This window comes from Struthio camelus, chromosome 15, assembly GCF_040807025.1.
Source record: "Struthio camelus isolate bStrCam1 chromosome 15, bStrCam1.hap1, whole genome shotgun sequence".
In the NCBI taxonomy this organism is placed as follows: domain Eukaryota; kingdom Metazoa; phylum Chordata; class Aves; order Struthioniformes; family Struthionidae; genus Struthio; species Struthio camelus.
The window spans coordinates 18177047-18192810 of record NC_090956.1 but is presented as its reverse complement, the minus strand read 5'-3'; the positions used below and the strand labels follow the sequence as shown (position 1 = coordinate 18192810).

The window sequence follows — 15764 nt, the reverse complement described above, 5'->3', positions numbered from 1 at the left end:
GATGATCCCATCATTTTGGTGAAAGACCCTTCCCTCCCTTTCCTGGGCACTGACTTCTGCACCTGGATTCAAGGAAAGCAGATGTGCCTTCGGTCACGGCGCAGAAGTGCTCTTCCACTCTGCCCGCTTAGCCAGCACAAACGTCGCGGGCCGCTGTCAGTTTGGCCTCTCAAAATTAACAGGATTCATCTAAATGCCAGCAAAACATACAGCATTTGCAAGGTGGGCTTTTGCATAGCCAAGCAGAATGAACCGAAATACAAAAGGCGGATCAAAATCACCTGCCTGAACTGAGAGATGGGGCGTTCACGCCAGCCCCGCTCCTGCAGACCGTTTCTAGCAAGCCCAGCAACGCAGAGCCCGTGGGAACGAGCCCCCGTTTGCCGCGGCAGCCCCGGCTCCTCCGTTATAAACACGCTGCTCCGTGGCGAGCCTTGGTCCATCTGTTCAGAAATGACCTGAGAATGAGAGAAAACATTCAACGTCGGCAGAAGAACGGTGCTGGAGGAAGGAGGATTGATTCGTGCCCCTTCTGCTCTTTCAATGTTTTCAAGATACAACTTGAATTTCCTAGTGGAGGGAAAATCAAAATGTTTCCTCGCGTGGCCCAGCAAAGGGAACCAGCTCGGGAGGAGCTGCTGTGACACGAGCCTGCTTGTTGAGCTCTCCCCATGGTTTTAGATCCAGCTTCATGTTCATGGCTGGTGAGCATGTATGAAGCAGAAAAAAACCCCATCTTGGTTCTCCTGCTCCTTGTGGTTTCTGCTGCTAGGGAATTTATTTTAATTTGTACATTGTTGAGAAGAGCTGCAGCTCTCCTGGGAGAAAGCAGCCATGGCTTGGGAAACGGCCGTGCACTGAACATCTTCCTGTCCTGCTGAGGTGGGCCCAGCAGCGCTGATGTGTGGGGGTTACCAGATAGGATGTGGGTGGTTACAAGGTGCTGCGCTGAGGCCATGGGTTTCTCAGTAAATACATCAATTTGCATACACAGCAGTCTGGCGGCTCTGCACAGGCAGGAAGGAAGATCGAGCAAGACCCAAAGAGCAGGAAGGGGTGAGAAGCAAACTGAAAGAGAGAAGAGCAATTCAGCTGGAACGACAACAGCGGTGGGGTGGGAGATGCCGTAACCACCTTCCCAGGTGTCACCCGTTGCATTCCCCATCTGCGGGTGCCCCGTCTCTGGGGGGTCTCCACCGCCCGCCTGCTCCTCCGTGCCTCCTTGGTGGGGCAGGGGAAGGTCCCGTGAAACAGAGGGATCTGGCTTCCATTTTCTTTCTTGAATTTCATCATCAAGGCAGCGACGAATCAAAGCTTTGAGGGGGGCATCACTGCCCAGGTCGGCAGGCTGGCTGGGAGCCATGGCCTGGGTGATGGAGAGGCGCAGAGGCCGAAGGTGCTCTTACTGTGACTAGGGATGCCCTCTCTCCCTTCCTGTTCACGCAGAGACCTGGAGAAGGTAGCACGAAGCCACGGTAAGGTTTTGGTGGGGCTGCTTTGAACTCCGCTGTTTTTCTCATGGAGGGGATTGCTTGGGAGGGGTGTGGAGGGAAGGGGAGGCATCACTTGGCCCTTTACCATGGAGAAGAGTCACTGGAGACCATTTGCCGTGACAGCTATGTGAAATGGAGTTGCTGTACTGTGCTGGGCTTGTCTGCGGCGGTGTGAGGAGCTGTTCTAGAAAGGTTACAGGAACAGGCAAGGAGAGACTAATTACCAGTGGCACCTCATGGGATTCTCCATGGCCAAGGAGACTGGCTCGGGGCAGCCACGTGCTCAGGTCTGAGATGCTGAGGCAGGTGGGCGGGAGCTGGTGCCATGGTGCCTGCTGTGGTGAGACACCCCAGCTCTTCCCAGTTTTGCTCCCAGGTGACCATCCTGGGTTGCTGTCACACTCCTACAGCATGGCCAGAGGTGGAGAGGTTCAAGGAATGGCCCTAAGCATTGGCGATGAGCATCAGCCCTCACCGGGGCCAGGCGCTGGTCACCAATTTTGTCCCCTCTTGTCCGCTACTGACTGCATGGACGAGGCATGGAGGCAGCCACAGCCAGGCAGTCCCATCTGTGGGGCTATTGCAAAGCCGCTCTGCTTTATAGCATCATCAGTTTCTGTCCCCCCTGCCCCCCCCCCCCCCCCCCGCAACCATGTTAATGGCATTTAGAAAAATTCTTAAAAACTTAAACAACTTTACAGAAAATCCAAAGAAACCCCCAACATGTAGCAGATGGACAGGGATGAGATAATTGATACACTTGCCTGTGGCACAGTGCAAAATTGCACCATGTTGCCTCCAAACCAGCCGCACCAAAGAAAGAGCCAAGGGTCTTGGATCCATCAGCAGTTTGGGATGGGCCTTGACATCTCCCCTGCCAAGCTGCACCCGCAGTTCCTTCCTTGGGAAACGGGATCACCAGGCCTCTTCTGAGCTCAGCCAGGGAGAACAGCAACACTGAAGCCTGAACAGTTGCATCTGGTACCTCCTTAGGCCTTTTCATTCAAAGGGATCCCCAAACCCTACATGTAAACCACAGCTGCAGAAGTCAGGTCAAGGTGCTGAAGCTCAGCAGCACTAGAGGGAAAAAGCAGCCATGCCCAGCGCGCTGCAAGGTGAGGCTGTGCACGCCGGGTCGGAGGCCGGGCTGCCAGCGGTGCACCACTTCAACTGTAGCCAGTGCATTTGGCTTAATCCTGCTCTTGTTTAATCACTAAGATCATTAGGAAGAGCACGTGTCCTATATGCATTGGGCAGGGGGGTGAGGAGCAGCTGGAGCACAGGCTGGGTGCTGTCGCCAAGCGAGACGTCCCCACCACTGCTTGCAGCGGTTTGACCACTGGGTGGAAGGGTTCTCCAAACCCAGCTGCGCGGCATTTGGGGCAATCTGGTGAGATCGCGGTGCCTAGGACATAGATCTTGCACAAAAGTTTCTTTCTTGAGAGCTTGCCGCTGGCTTTGGCGTTTCGAAGCTGCAGCTTTGGAGGGGTGCCTGGGCCGGGCCCCGCGCGCTGACAGCCGCCACCGTCTGCGGGGTGGCAGGGTCCCGCGGCCCCACGAGCCCCCCCGGCCCCTCGGAGGCTGCAGCCGGCTCTGGGGCAGGCGCCTCCAGACGCAGGGGCCTGACATTCGTTACAGGAGCAGGTTGGCAGCTTTTCGTTCTCAGTTTTCACGCGGATGTCTTGAGAACTGAGGTCCTCCCGGCAAGAAACGGAGAGCGCGTTCCCAGGGAGATGTGCTTTCCCGGTAGCTGTGTACACGCGCAGGCTCAAGCTTGTCCTGGGGACGCGACCAGCTCAGTAACACATCATTTTTCAACCTGAAGCTTGCGAGGTGTAGCAGAGCCCTGGGGGATGCCTCCTCTCCGAATTCAGCTTCGTTTTCCGTCTGTTTGGAATTATCCAAAGATCGACGGTTGTTTTTCTGGCCAGATTTGCTCTTGGGACTATTGGTGGTCGGCCTGCGGATGGGTCACAGACTCCTCACCTCCAGCGTTTCCTGCTCGTTCCTGCTGTGTCGGGCCCCTGCAGCCACTGACCGAGACGGCCGGGGCTGCGTGCTGTGCGCTACGCGTACAGGGATGGGGGGATTAGTGCTCTTGCTAGTGCTGGCGAGAGCTCACAAACGTTTCCCCTACCTCGGTTCCCCGCGGACATCTGAGCAGCACTGCTCCGGCCTTTCCAAGCTACCTCCTAGAAATACAGATTCAGTAAATTCCTGAAAGTTCTTCTCAGCCTGGCAGTAAATATTTGAGATTAAATTACTATTTAAGATTTGGGGAATCAGTTTGTCTTAGTGAGGCTTTAGTTGACAGTGAGCTCCGTTGCAGATGTGGGGACACGTTTCTGCAAGCTCAGGCTGTTCTTCTGAGTGAGGTGTTGTTTTCTTTTTTGCGGGGGAATAAAAAAGACAAATAAGGGTTAGATTTGGGATATCCAGGAGACCTTGGGGCAACTAGAGCCTTTAGCACTGCTTGCTGCTATATGGCCTCCCGGTCATGCAGTGAGAGAGTGACCTGGCCCCCCTCGCCCCCGGCCACAGGGCAGCTGCAGCCGCCCACAGTGTGTGCTATGCGCGTGGCAGATCTCAGCTCCAGATCTTGCGGTAAAACTTCACAGTAAACGGTGTCTACAGGACAGGGGCTCCGAACACTGTCTGGGTTAAAACGGTCTCCGTAATTTTGGAGAAAGTCCTCCTGGTAAGCACAGGAGGGCCTGGCAGGAGAGTGTGCCTGGGCAACTCACTCTGTAATTGCAATAATTCTGCAAGCATTAAATCCAGACCAAAAAAGCAAGACTAAAGCTTAAAGTCATAATGCAAGCTTAGGTGGTGGGTGAATTACTTGCAAATCTGCAAATTTCATAATTGAGTATAACGCAGAAAATACTTCATGGCTTCACTTAAATAGTGTTTTGTTAGTTCTTTTCAGTTCTGCCAAGAGGTGGCAGCCTACATCTTGAGTTAAGGATTTGCAAAAACCATCAGTTGAGAGGTAGCTAATGTTGGCTTGGTTGTTTCCGTGTGCAATTCAGTGACCAAGGGTGACTGAAAGCTGGGATCAATTCACAGTGGATACGTGGCAGAAAAAAAAAAAGACCAGCGCCGCTGAGACAGTGGGTTCGTAAGGGAGACTTCCAGGCCTTCAGCTAGAGCAAATGCCACCACCCAAGCTTCTTACAAGGCTAAAAATTGAAGATAGCACCAGCTATCTTTACTTGTCATGGGCATCACCTATGGCCAGTGGCTCCCTTCTCTGCCATCGGCCAGCCGGGACTTGTCAGTGCCGTGGGGCTCTTCTCCCTGACCTGGACCTGGGGACCTGGCGGTCATCGCACTGTCTTGGCTTGGGGAGCCAGGCCAGGGCACCGCGGGGAGGAAACCCAGCGCGCATCGGGAAATGGTGGGAAGAGCCCGTGGGCTGGTTTCCTTCTGAGCAAATGCTGTTGCTGTGTCTGGGGGAGAGAAACCACAAAGGAGATGGGGTGCTGGGCTGTTGGCTTTGGTCCACCGGCTGCAGACAGATCTGAAAGACATCGCGCCAGACCAGAGCTCTTTGATTAACTAACTGGCTCCACGGGCATCCCCAACCATGGTGGTGATGAGGCTGGGAGAAGGCGAGGGCAGGAGTGAGGGTTTCTGCTTGTTAGGGGGCAGGATGCTACATGGGAATGGGCATTTCTTTGTTCCTTGAGGCACCTGGTTCATAATGCAATTAATCTAAGAAGCTTTATAACATACCTACATGCCGCAGATGGGCCATTTTCAGTATTTTCCATACGCAGAGTGCTGCAGCCGTCCAGGAGAGCAGCCAGCTCTTGCCCAACAGTTTGCTGCCTGCAAAGACTGTGCACCAGTCTGCAGTCGCCAGCCTGCTAGAGCTGGCCTGGCCCCAAAGCCTCTGCCAGCCGCAGGTGACAAAGGGCTGCTCTAGGTGTTAACCAGACTCCCCTGATACTTGAAGGGCGCCGCTCTGCACTGCGGTTCCACAAACAACATGTAAAAGGGGTTACGGTGTGTGCCGCGAGCTTCGCTCGGCCCGTTGCATGGGCAGGTGCCTGAACGCCTTGCAGCTGCGGCGCGAGCCCGGCTGCATGCACCCACGCCGTGGCTGTCGCAGGCTGTTCTCAGGCGGAGCAGTAGAGCCTCGGCCTGCGGTATTTTCTGACTCAGACGAGACACATAACCGTGCTGCGTCTGCTGGGTGTGGGGGCAACGCAGCGCTCAGCGGCAGGTGAAGCGGGGCATGCAAAGGCCCTGGAAGGAGGCATGCCGCAAGGGTTGCAACCGGGCGCTGACCCGGCTGTGCGTGCATCGCGTCAGCCGCCTCTGCCCACGAGCCCCCGCGTAGCTGCACACGTGGCGGTGACCGTGGCTTTCTGGTTCCCGAGGGTCATAGCCTGGCGCAGCTATGGTGCTGCTGGTGGCCGCTGCGGTGGCCCTGGCTCCCAGGGTGAAGCTGGGTCCGGGGAGACCCTCAGGCCTCGGTGGATTCACGGAAAACAGGAAAACAGTCCTGTCTGGGGAAGGATTATTGCCAAAGCCACCTCAGTACAGGCGGAAGACGTGAGCGGCTGGGGAGAGCAGCGAGGCAAACAGCCCGTTACCTCCAGTCACCCTCCTGCTGCAGCTGTCCCGGGGCTGCTCCTTGCTCGTGCAGCCTCTAGCGAGTTTGTCTTGTCCTAGGTTGGCATTCGGGAACAGACCAGTGCGCATTTACGTAGTCAGAGCCAAAGACGAGCAAAGTAGCGACGTTTCAATCCATTTATTTCCAGCGTTGCCATCAGGCAGTTTTGACTCTTCGACAGGAAACACGCCAGTGACAAACGCAGCGGCTGGGCGGCAGCTGCCGGCCGCGTCTGCCTGTGCACGTGTCTGGGGCCCTTGCAGCCCCGTGTCGGGGACTCGCAGGCACCGATTTGGATGCAGAATTAGGGATTACACCAGTTCCAGCGAGCTGTGCAAGTGGCACACAGCAACACTCAGGAAGAGCAGTACCTACTCCCTGCTAATGGTCAAGGCACCAGTGAGGACATATGGTCGAAGCTCCGTGAGACGACATCAGTGTTGACTGGACTCTTCCTCAGACGGAAGAGTGTTCTGCTGGAAGACAGAAGCATTGTTAAAAATCGAAGCAGGATGGCATCTCTTCTGGCAAATTTGCTGCCGTGCCCAGGGGGCTGGCAGCAGAAGCTTTCTTGTGTGTCACCTCCCCACTCACCCTGGCTCAGTGGGGGACATCCCCATGTCCCCAGAGCCCCATATCCTGTAGCAACCCACCAGGTGGATGGATTCTCCTGGGACTCTGTCGGTGACGTGTGAGTGCTCTCATTTTAGGTGCAGCATAGGAAGGAAAAGATCAATTTTACTACAGGGTGACCAACAGAAAGAAGGTTTCTCTTTCCAAGTGAGTCTCATCATTAGTCCTCAGGAAGCTTGGCAAGGGAGGCAGAGGATAAGGGAGCGAGAGGTGATGTTTGAAGTCAGGCAATGAGTCAGCCCCGCAGTCCCCCTGCACTACCCCTGGGCCGAGCTCTCGGAGCTCAGCAAACGTGGTAAAAAAGTGTTAATGCCAAGTTCTTGCAAGCAAAATCCCCACTTTCCCTCCCTGGGGCTTGCAGATGTCATTCGCCAGTTCGGCTGCGCAGCCTCCTGTACTTCATCTTATTATCTCGGTGCCACCAGGGATGCAGGCAGCAAGGCAGGTCAGAAACAAGCCGTCACCGGATCACTGCTCCTCTGGGCACGCGGCCTCGGCAGCCTCCCGGCTGGGCCAGGCTGCCGGGGAGGAAGTAGCGGGAGCTGCCCGCAGCCCCTCGGGTGGCGGAGCCTGCCACTCTGCAGATATGCTGCTCCCCGGGGAGGCAGATGCCGGGCGGGGACAGTCGCTCTTACTAGTGTCTTGCTGTGCTGACAGTAGGGCTGAGGACATACGGCGTGCAGGATTTGGGCTCTTATGCCCATTGGGCTCGGTTTGCTGGCTGCAAGTGCCCCACACGTCCTAGGACCTCGGGGGCTGTTACGCATAGGGACCGAGACCCTTGACTGAGCTCTGCTGCTCATTGCCTGGCTTCATCCTTCCTGCCCAAGCTCCCTTGGCTGGGTGAGGGTGGCAGGAGGTGTGGAGGGTGCTCGGCCCAGGTGAGCAGTAAAGCGTGGCCAGCTACAAGCGCTTGTCGCTGTTTGCTCCCTGTCCCCATCCCAGCACCGGGTCTGCCTGGCCCCCAGCATAGTGAAGCGGTAGCTTCCTACCTGGCTGGGCTTTGGTTGGGTGCAGGGGTGCCCTGCTGAGCTCCTTCCACCTAGGACGGCTGTGGACGCTGCTTTGCAGCTTTAGGCGCTGGGGAGCATGGCTCGTCTAGAAGGCAAATCATCCCAGCAGTCTCATGATGGACCAGCTCGTGCCCCGGAAATGCTTTGCATCTCTCTATGGGTTATAGAGATCGGCTTTGACTGGCCTCTAGCCTCAGACAGCTCATGTAAGAGGACGTAACGCCCCTCGCCCTCCTAGGATGCAGCCTTCAGGGTAAACCACCATCCACTGGGCTGCCCTAGAGCTGCATCCGAGTGAAACTTTTCTATTGGAAGCAGAAAAAATGCTGACTCTGCATTACTCGGTCTGCTTTATTCGCCAGGTCAGACCCCTTTGCATGAGCTAAACGGAGGCTGCTGACTTCCAAGAGCAGTATTGCATTTTGAAGTAATACCAGAGAACATGATCAGATAATCTCTGGCATTAGAACAGGTTCTCCCCAAAGGGCTTTTGCTCTCTGGTCATATTTTGGAGAGAAGACTGAAACATCACTACAAATAGGAAAAAAAAATCTTTCATTTTGGCCATGTTATTGGTTACACAGCAAAGAGAGGAAACTGCCTGCTGCATGCAGAGACTTAATTGAACTTACCAGACCAGTTAGAGACAACAAGACATCAGCAAAGAGTGAAAATGTAACAGTGAGTTGCTCACGGACCTCCTTTAATTGACTCCTGTATCCTAACTGCACAAGCCACTGGCTCTGGGGCAAAAAACAAGGCAAGTCAAGCTGCAAGTGGCAGCCTTGCTGAATTGGGCAGAGGGCTTAGCTGTGGGGCCAGCCACTGCCAGAGGAGAGCATGGCGCTCTGTCCGGCCCCTGCAAAACAGGAAGGCCAGAGCTGGGCAGCCAAGGAGGAGCAGAGGGATCTCAGTTTCCCTCTTGGAGGCGAAATTTGTGGGTTCAGACTCAGCCAGGCTTAAAACAGCAACCTGCTTCCCATCCTCATCTTGAGGGCTTATTCAATCCACACCTCAAACTATGGTTTGCCAGAGGGTCAAGGGGGACAGGCTGCAGGAAAGGGGCTGGTCCTTCAAAACCGAAAGCCTCTCGGACACCTACCCTACTCTGTAGGATGTGCTGTGAAGGGGCCTGGGCAAAGGCAACGCTGTCTGCATGTGAGGTTCCTCCGTGCAGCACGTCTGGCTGGCACATGTGGGAACGTAGCCATGCAAATAGCTTCTCTGCCCCATGGGGATGAGTCACCTGGGAGCACCCCGAGCGAGACAGCCTTGTGGGCCCGATCTAGGCATTCTCTGCTTTGAAAGCAATTGGATTCAGAGATCAGGTACATACACATAGAAAATAAAAGGAGTAGTTTGGCAGCAGTCTTGCAGCACCCACAGAGAGGGAGCAGGTAGATGCTCCTTCTCTAAGCGGGAATATGATTCATCAGCACTGCCAAAAATGGAGCGTCTAGAGAGCTCTGCAACAGGATGTGGTGTTTGCTACCGCTAAGCAAGTTGTGTTGGAGGCTCTGGGTGGGTTCTGAGGTGAGTTCGAAACTGAAATGGGCCCTCTGTAGTTTTGCCTCAACTTCCTTTCTAACAGAGAGAAAGAAAATTCACAAGTAATTCATAGTCCTGCTGTCCCTCAGGCGCTGATGCTGGCACTTGAACGCTTGCTGGGCACCCTGCAGATGGCCCGAGGACTGCTGTCATCATATGGGCAATTAAAATGATCACTGTCTGCCCAAGAAAAGCGCCGGCATAAGTAGTTGTGGCAAAGGCGCTAAGAAGCGCGTGGAGTCTGCCCATGTGGACAGGGATGCCGCGGCACTACGGCCCCTGCGCTGCCTCCTGCCAAGGCTGATTCATCAAAAGCTGATGAACGCTGCTGGGTTTTAGTACCAGAGGATCAGGTAGGGACGCGCCAAGTATTGGCATGTGAGCTCTGTCTGTGGCAGTCGCAATGCTGGTGCAGGACTGTGGCACCTGGCTCAGCCGGTGTCTCTGTGTGCCAGCGCCGGGGAGGCTCCTCCTTTGGGAGCTTCCAGCTGAGCTCTTTCAGCTGGCAGCTTGGCTAACCGCATCACAGATGTTTCTCTGGACTGAGCTAGTCTCAACTGGAGGCGGCTCATCCACAGCCCACCAGGCTGAGCCCTCCTGCCCTGGGAGATTTGTTCTCCCCCAGGCTCCCGGTGCACTGCAGGGGGATGGACCCTTCGCTCAACACCAGCTAGCAAAGCGTTAGCTTAAGGCAGGCTTCCTCCCACATCGCTACTGATGCTTTTCCTCTTGTTCCACCAGGAAAATGGATAAAGGCTGAATGCAGCAGCAGGAGCCTCGACTGATGTGCCGTCTGCTGTGACCCTTCCAGAGAGGACACCGGGGCAGTCCATGGGAAGGTGGTGGGCCCAGGCTGACGGCTGTGCTGCTGCAAACAGGGTGCTCCTTGCCCAGAGATCACTGATGTCACGGGAGGCCTCTGATGGAAGGTGAGTGGCAGCTCGGCAGGCAGAAGATAGCCAGATGGAGCAGCGCTGAAGCTGAAAAACTGGAAATCTGCAGGGTCATCAGGCCAGGCTGTGGTTCTGCATTGTCGTGAGAACCACATGCTAAATGTGACTGCTTGAATGACATGGGGAATTTTCACGGAACGGACATCTTTGGTTGTGCAGGTCTGTTTGTATAGCCTTTGGGAGGGGCGTAGTGACACAACAGAGTCCTAGAGATGTGTCTTCTGAAAGGCCTCCCAGGTTTCTTAAACTCTTAGAATCCATGCCAAAGGACACCGGTTGCCAAGCTGTGGTCCGTGGGCCAGCATGAGGAGCAGCGGTTGAAGGAAATCCATCACCTTGGTAGAGTTTTCTATTAAAAATAGGGTGCCAAGGTGTGAAGATTGACAAAAGTTCCTGGTCCAAGGGCTTGGGGACTGCTCTGTGGACACAGTGGGAACAGCTCTCTCTGCAGACAAATGGTCTCCTTAAACTTTTGTCTCTGCATGTACTCCGCTTCCAGGAAGAAATGTCATTTCAGGATCATGTTCTTAGGTTTCTTTGGCTCCAATTTCTGTAGCTGCTGCCTTGACCAAGCGGCTCCTAATAAAACAGCCTGCCCCAGCTTTTGGATGGTGTCATCCCAAGGAGGACTTTGTTAGGTGGCAGATCCCTCTGAAGGGCTTTATTTCATACCCTGCTCCAAGCAGGGCCACCTTCACGGTCGGATCAGATGCTCCAGTGCTGTGGTTCCCCATTGCCCCTGAACAATGAACCCAGGGCCCATACAAGCCCTAACCCCCTTGCTCTCCTCTCCCACAGAGGCTTGGATCAATCGCTACCGGAAGCAACTGGTGAGGTCTATCTCACCCCAATTCCTGGAGGAGATCATCTGCTACCTGCAGAAGCTGGACATCCTCACGGCGGAAGAGGCCGGCCGTGTGCAGGAGGCGAGCTCCGGGCCGGAGCAGGTGAAGGCTGTGGTGGATGTCCTGGCTAGCAAGGGCAATTACGCCTCACAGTCCCTGCAGACCTTCATCGAGACCACCAATTCCCAGCTCTACCTCCACATCACTGTCTATGGTAGGCAGGCCATATTTGGGCCGGACGCGGGGTGTCCGTGAGGACATTCCCTGGCTATGGGTGCTTGCCAGAGCACCCCTGAGATGTTCACAGAGCCAGGTTGTGTTTGGCTGCTCGACTGGGGTCAGGAGCCCTGCATGAGTGATGGGGTTGTCCTAGGGCCTCCTCCAGCCTTGGCTGGGAAGGACACGGTTGAGGGAGGTGACAAGAGCTGTGTGCCAAGTCTGAGAGGCCTTCCTCCGGGCTACCCCAGGCTCCTTGCTGCTCTCAGCACACCTCTATGGGCAGCCCTGGCATTCCTCAATGGCCACACTGGGGGCAATGGTTCATGCCCCTCGCAGGCAGAGCAGAGTGGTGGTCAGAGGCTAAGCCAGCGTCTAGGCTTGTACGAGTCACAGGAGAGAAAGAGGCATCTCCAGGGGAATGCAGCACAGACATCTTACCTAACCTTGCAAGACGGCATGCCCCAAGGAATTCGCTCAGTTAGTCTGACAGAATTGGGATGAATCCTCTACTGCCACCCCAGTGCAGCAATGCCATTATCAGAGATGCAGCAGGACGTCAGGTGGGCCATGCACTCTCTGAGACTATTCTGCAGCCTGGGAAGGGGGAGAAATCGAGGAGAACATCTCAGACATGCCAAACTGCAGCCTCCAGACTCGGAGGCCTCTTCTCTGGGCTCACCAACCAAAGGCATCAGCCCCAACATCAGCTTCTGTCTCATCTCAGGTCCTTGTTTTATGTTGCCCTTCAATATAAATAACTTCCCGGGGTTCTGCTTAATAAATTGCCACCAAGGTAGTGAAATGCAACTTCCCCGCTGCTTTGAGCGGGGAAGATAGAATAATGCAATCAGGAAGGAGCTGCTTGGCTGGTAATTGGGGAGCACAGGATAAACGACTTGCTGGCTAGGGGCATCAGGAGTTCAGTTCTCAGTCTGTCAGCCACCAGTAAGCAGATCCTTTATGAGACATCTTGCACTCTTATTTAAAGCTGTAAATGACTATTGTTAAGGGACTCGCACCTCACCAGAGCACAGAAAGCCCAGTGCAGTCACAGCCCCTATGAGAGCAGCAGTCAGACATGTCCAGAGTGAGTCTGGGAATGCTCTGGAGCAGTCTTTAATCCTCTCAACGTGCATATCACACCAACCACCCTGTGCCTGCTGAGCTGGACACAGCTCCTGCGTGGCTGGGGAGCATGGCAGCTGGGCTGGGAACAGCTGGGTGACAGGAGGAGGATGGCTGGGCATTGAGGGGCCACAGGGCCTCCATCCACCTCTGGCTGCTCTCCTTGCACCCTTTTGCGAGGGGAGGTTTTCCAGTTTTCCCTTCTGGTTGGAGGGCAGCCACATATCTGATCTGCACCTCTCACAGCACCGTCCCCTGCCTGTTCAGCCTCTGACCTTGGATGCAGGATGACCTTGGATGCAGGATTTAAATATACCATCAGGGAGCAGCAAGGGCCAGCTGCTCCCTGAGAGACAGGGAGCCAAGCACGATGACATAGCTGGCAGGGCAGCAGGGGCCTCACTAGCCAGGGCCTAGTCCCAAAGCACCTGAGCAAGGTGAGCAGGACAGCCCCACAGCTGGTAGCCAGGTTCAACGAGGAGTCGAGGTCATCAGGTAAATCCCTGGTGAGGAGGCAGGTCTGACCAAGGTATGGCTGGGAAGTCAATCTGCAGGTCAGGATCAAGTCTGGCGAGGTAACTAGGGTCCGGTCCAGTCCAGTGATTGCCAGGCAAGTGCACAGTGATGAGGCAGGTCTGAGGTCAGGCTGGGAAGACAGTCCACAGATCAGGGGCTGGATCAACAAGGTCCATAGCCAGGCACAGGCACAGGTACGGATGCAGCTGTGATGGAACTGGAGACAGGTACACCTACAACATAGCCCAGTCAGAGACTGAAGGCCCAATCCTGAGCTTAAATGGAGCCCCTGGTCAGGAGGCGTTGGGGGAGGCCCCAAGGGAGACTAGTCAGGGCCATTTAGGCCTACTAGTGCACTGAGGGCCTGACACATACTTTCCTGCCTGGATGTTAGGGCTTCATGTGGTTTCCCCTCTTCATGGGAATGGGAGAAAAGTAAAGCAGTGCTTCTCATTTACACTCACGGCTATCATCCTTTTCCTGCCCCTCTCCCCCCCCCCCCCGCCATTTTGTTTTTCTCTGCACAGAACCAATGGTGCAGAAGCATTTGGAGAGCCTCCAAAATTACTATGGGAACAGCTTGGAGACGGGCCCCCTGCAGCGACTCACAAACCTCCTGCTGGTGGAGGGCTTGACAGATATCCAGCAGAAGGAGCATGACATCCTGCAGATCGAAGCTACCAAAGGCCTAAGAAACGCATCCAAAAGCATCCCTTTAGAGAAGCTCTTCCTGCCTCTGTCCAAAGTCAGCATCCCCCCTCGGATCTCCATGACCGTGGGGGTGGCTGGGATTGGCAAAAGCACACTGGTGAAACTGTTCGTCTACACCTGGGCAAAGGGGGAGATCAACAGGGACATAATTTTTGTGTTGCCCCTCACCTTCCGGGAACTCAACACCTATGAGAAACTCTCCGCCGAGAGGCTCATCCGGTCAGCGTTCCCTCACATCACTGAGCCAAACTGCATCTCCGCGGGAACTGCCAGGACGCTGCTCATCCTGGATGGCTTGGACGAGTTCAAGACTCCCCTGGATTTTTCCAACACAGTAGTTTGCACTGATCCCAAGAAGGAGATTCAAGTGGACAATTTGATCACCAATATTATACGGGGCAACCTGTTACAGGAGGCTTCTGTCTGGGTCACTTCAAGACCAACAGCGGCCAGCCAAATCCCCGGCGGCCTTGTTGACCGCATGACAGAAATAAGAGGTTTCAAAGCTGCAGAGATGAAAGACTTTTTGGACCAGATGTTCCTCGACAACAGAGACTTATCCAGCCAAGTCCTGCGTCATATCAAGGCTAACAGATCTTTACACATCATGTGTACAGTTCCTGGCTTTTGCTGGATTTCTGGCTCTTCAATAGGTTATTATCTAAAAAATAGCTCCGATCAAGCCCAAGAAATGACAGTTGTTCCTAAGACCTTATCAGAAATCTATTCCTATTACTTTAAAATGGCTTTGAGCAGTGATTGGCCAGAAAAGCAGAGAGAGACACTCAGGATAGAGCAAGCTGTGAACAACAGCAAGAAAATCATGGGTAACCTGAGCAGACTGGCTTTCTACGGCCTGCTCAAAAGGAAGTATGTGTTTTATGAACAGGACATGAAGACGTACGGCATAGACCTTTCCTTGCTGCAGAGCAGCTTGTGTGGTAGACTGTTGCTCAAAGAAGAGGTGCAGTCCTTCACAGCCTATTATTTCTCCCACTTGACCATTCAGGAGTTTTTAGCAGCCATTTACTATTACACAGCTGCCAAGAGGGCAATATTTGACCTCTTCACGGAGAGTGGGATGTCCTGGCCCAAGCTGGGTTTCCTCAGTCACTTCAAGAGTGCTGTTCAGAGGTCCCTGCAGGCAGAGGATGGGCAGCTTGATATCTTTGTGCGTTTTCTCTCTGGGCTTCTCTCCCCACAGGTGAACAAGCTGCTCTCTGGATGGCTCCTGGTGAAGGATGAGCACAACAGCTTCAGAAGCCAAGCAATCAGCTTTCTCCAGGGCTGCCTGAACACAGACTATGTTATCTCCTCAAGGACAGTGAACACCATGCAGTGCCTATATGAAATTCAGCACATGGAGATTGCTAAGACTGTGGAAGAAGCAATGAAGAATGAGAGTTTGTCTGGGATGCTAACGCCAGTGAACTGCTCTGCTCTGGCCTATCTCCTGCAGGTCTCTGATGTCTGCATGGAGGAGACAAATCTCTCCAACTGCCTCACTTATAATGTCTGTAAGAGTTTGCTCTCCCAGCTCCTCTTCTGCCACAACCTCAGGTAAGTCGCTGTAGGAGAAGCAAACAGGGATGTCAGACTGCTCCCATGTTTCTATGTTCTGAAACTCAAAATCTCAGGTGTCTATGGGAGGTGTAGGCCCACCAACATTATCCATCAGCAGATAGATCTGCCCCGAGGTCTGCATTTCTGCCCTGAGGACTTCTTGCTTCTGTTTTGTGTTGTTCTCAGACTGGACAACAACCAGTTTAAGGACAACGTGATGGAGCTGCTGGGCAGCGTGCTGAGTGTGAAGGACTGTCAGATCCAGAAGCTCAGGTAGGACCTGGACCAGGCCAGATGGGGCCATTCGCAGGGGAGCAGCTAAGGAGGATGCACAGAGCAAAGGTGGGGAGCTCTGGAAATGGCTGTCCCACGGCTCCCCCAGGATGCCAGGCCACATGGCTGGCTCCACATGGAGCTCGCCTGTGCCCAGGCTCTGTGCTGGAACTGCTTTTACCCCATCTTCGGGAAAGTGCTTCCCGGTGGCAGCCCGGCAGGCTGTCTCGCCTGGTTTCTCAGGGACA

The 15764-nt window shown here is 54.6% G+C and overlaps 2 protein-coding genes across 6 annotated transcripts in view; one reads left to right on the top strand and one right to left on the bottom strand.

Moving 5' to 3' along the window:
* The window catches only part of NMRAL1 (NmrA like redox sensor 1), an 8391-nt gene extending 7028 nt beyond the window's left edge, over positions 1-1363 (bottom strand). Inside the window, 2 exon segments of the mRNA XM_068908982.1 lie at positions 282-458; positions 1070-1363. Coding sequence (XP_068765083.1) covers positions 282-458; positions 1070-1363 — 471 coding nt within the window.
* Positions 983-15764, top strand: part of NLRC3 (NLR family CARD domain containing 3) — a 27097-nt gene continuing 12315 nt past the window's right edge. The window contains exons 1-6 of one of the 5 annotated variants that reach the window (XM_068908785.1): positions 984-1475; positions 9401-9664; positions 10053-10240; positions 11063-11211; positions 13497-15240; positions 15430-15516. In XM_068908785.1, coding sequence (XP_068764886.1) covers positions 10143-10240; positions 11063-11211; positions 13497-15240; positions 15430-15516 — 2078 coding nt within the window. In that variant the 5' untranslated portion in view covers positions 984-1475; positions 9401-9664; positions 10053-10142. Of the gene's footprint in view, positions 1476-9400; positions 9665-10052; positions 10241-11062; positions 11324-13496; positions 15241-15429; positions 15517-15764 lie in introns of all 5 variants that reach the window. The other 4 variants (XM_068908783.1, XM_068908786.1, XM_068908784.1 and 1 more) reach the window with 4 other exon arrangements.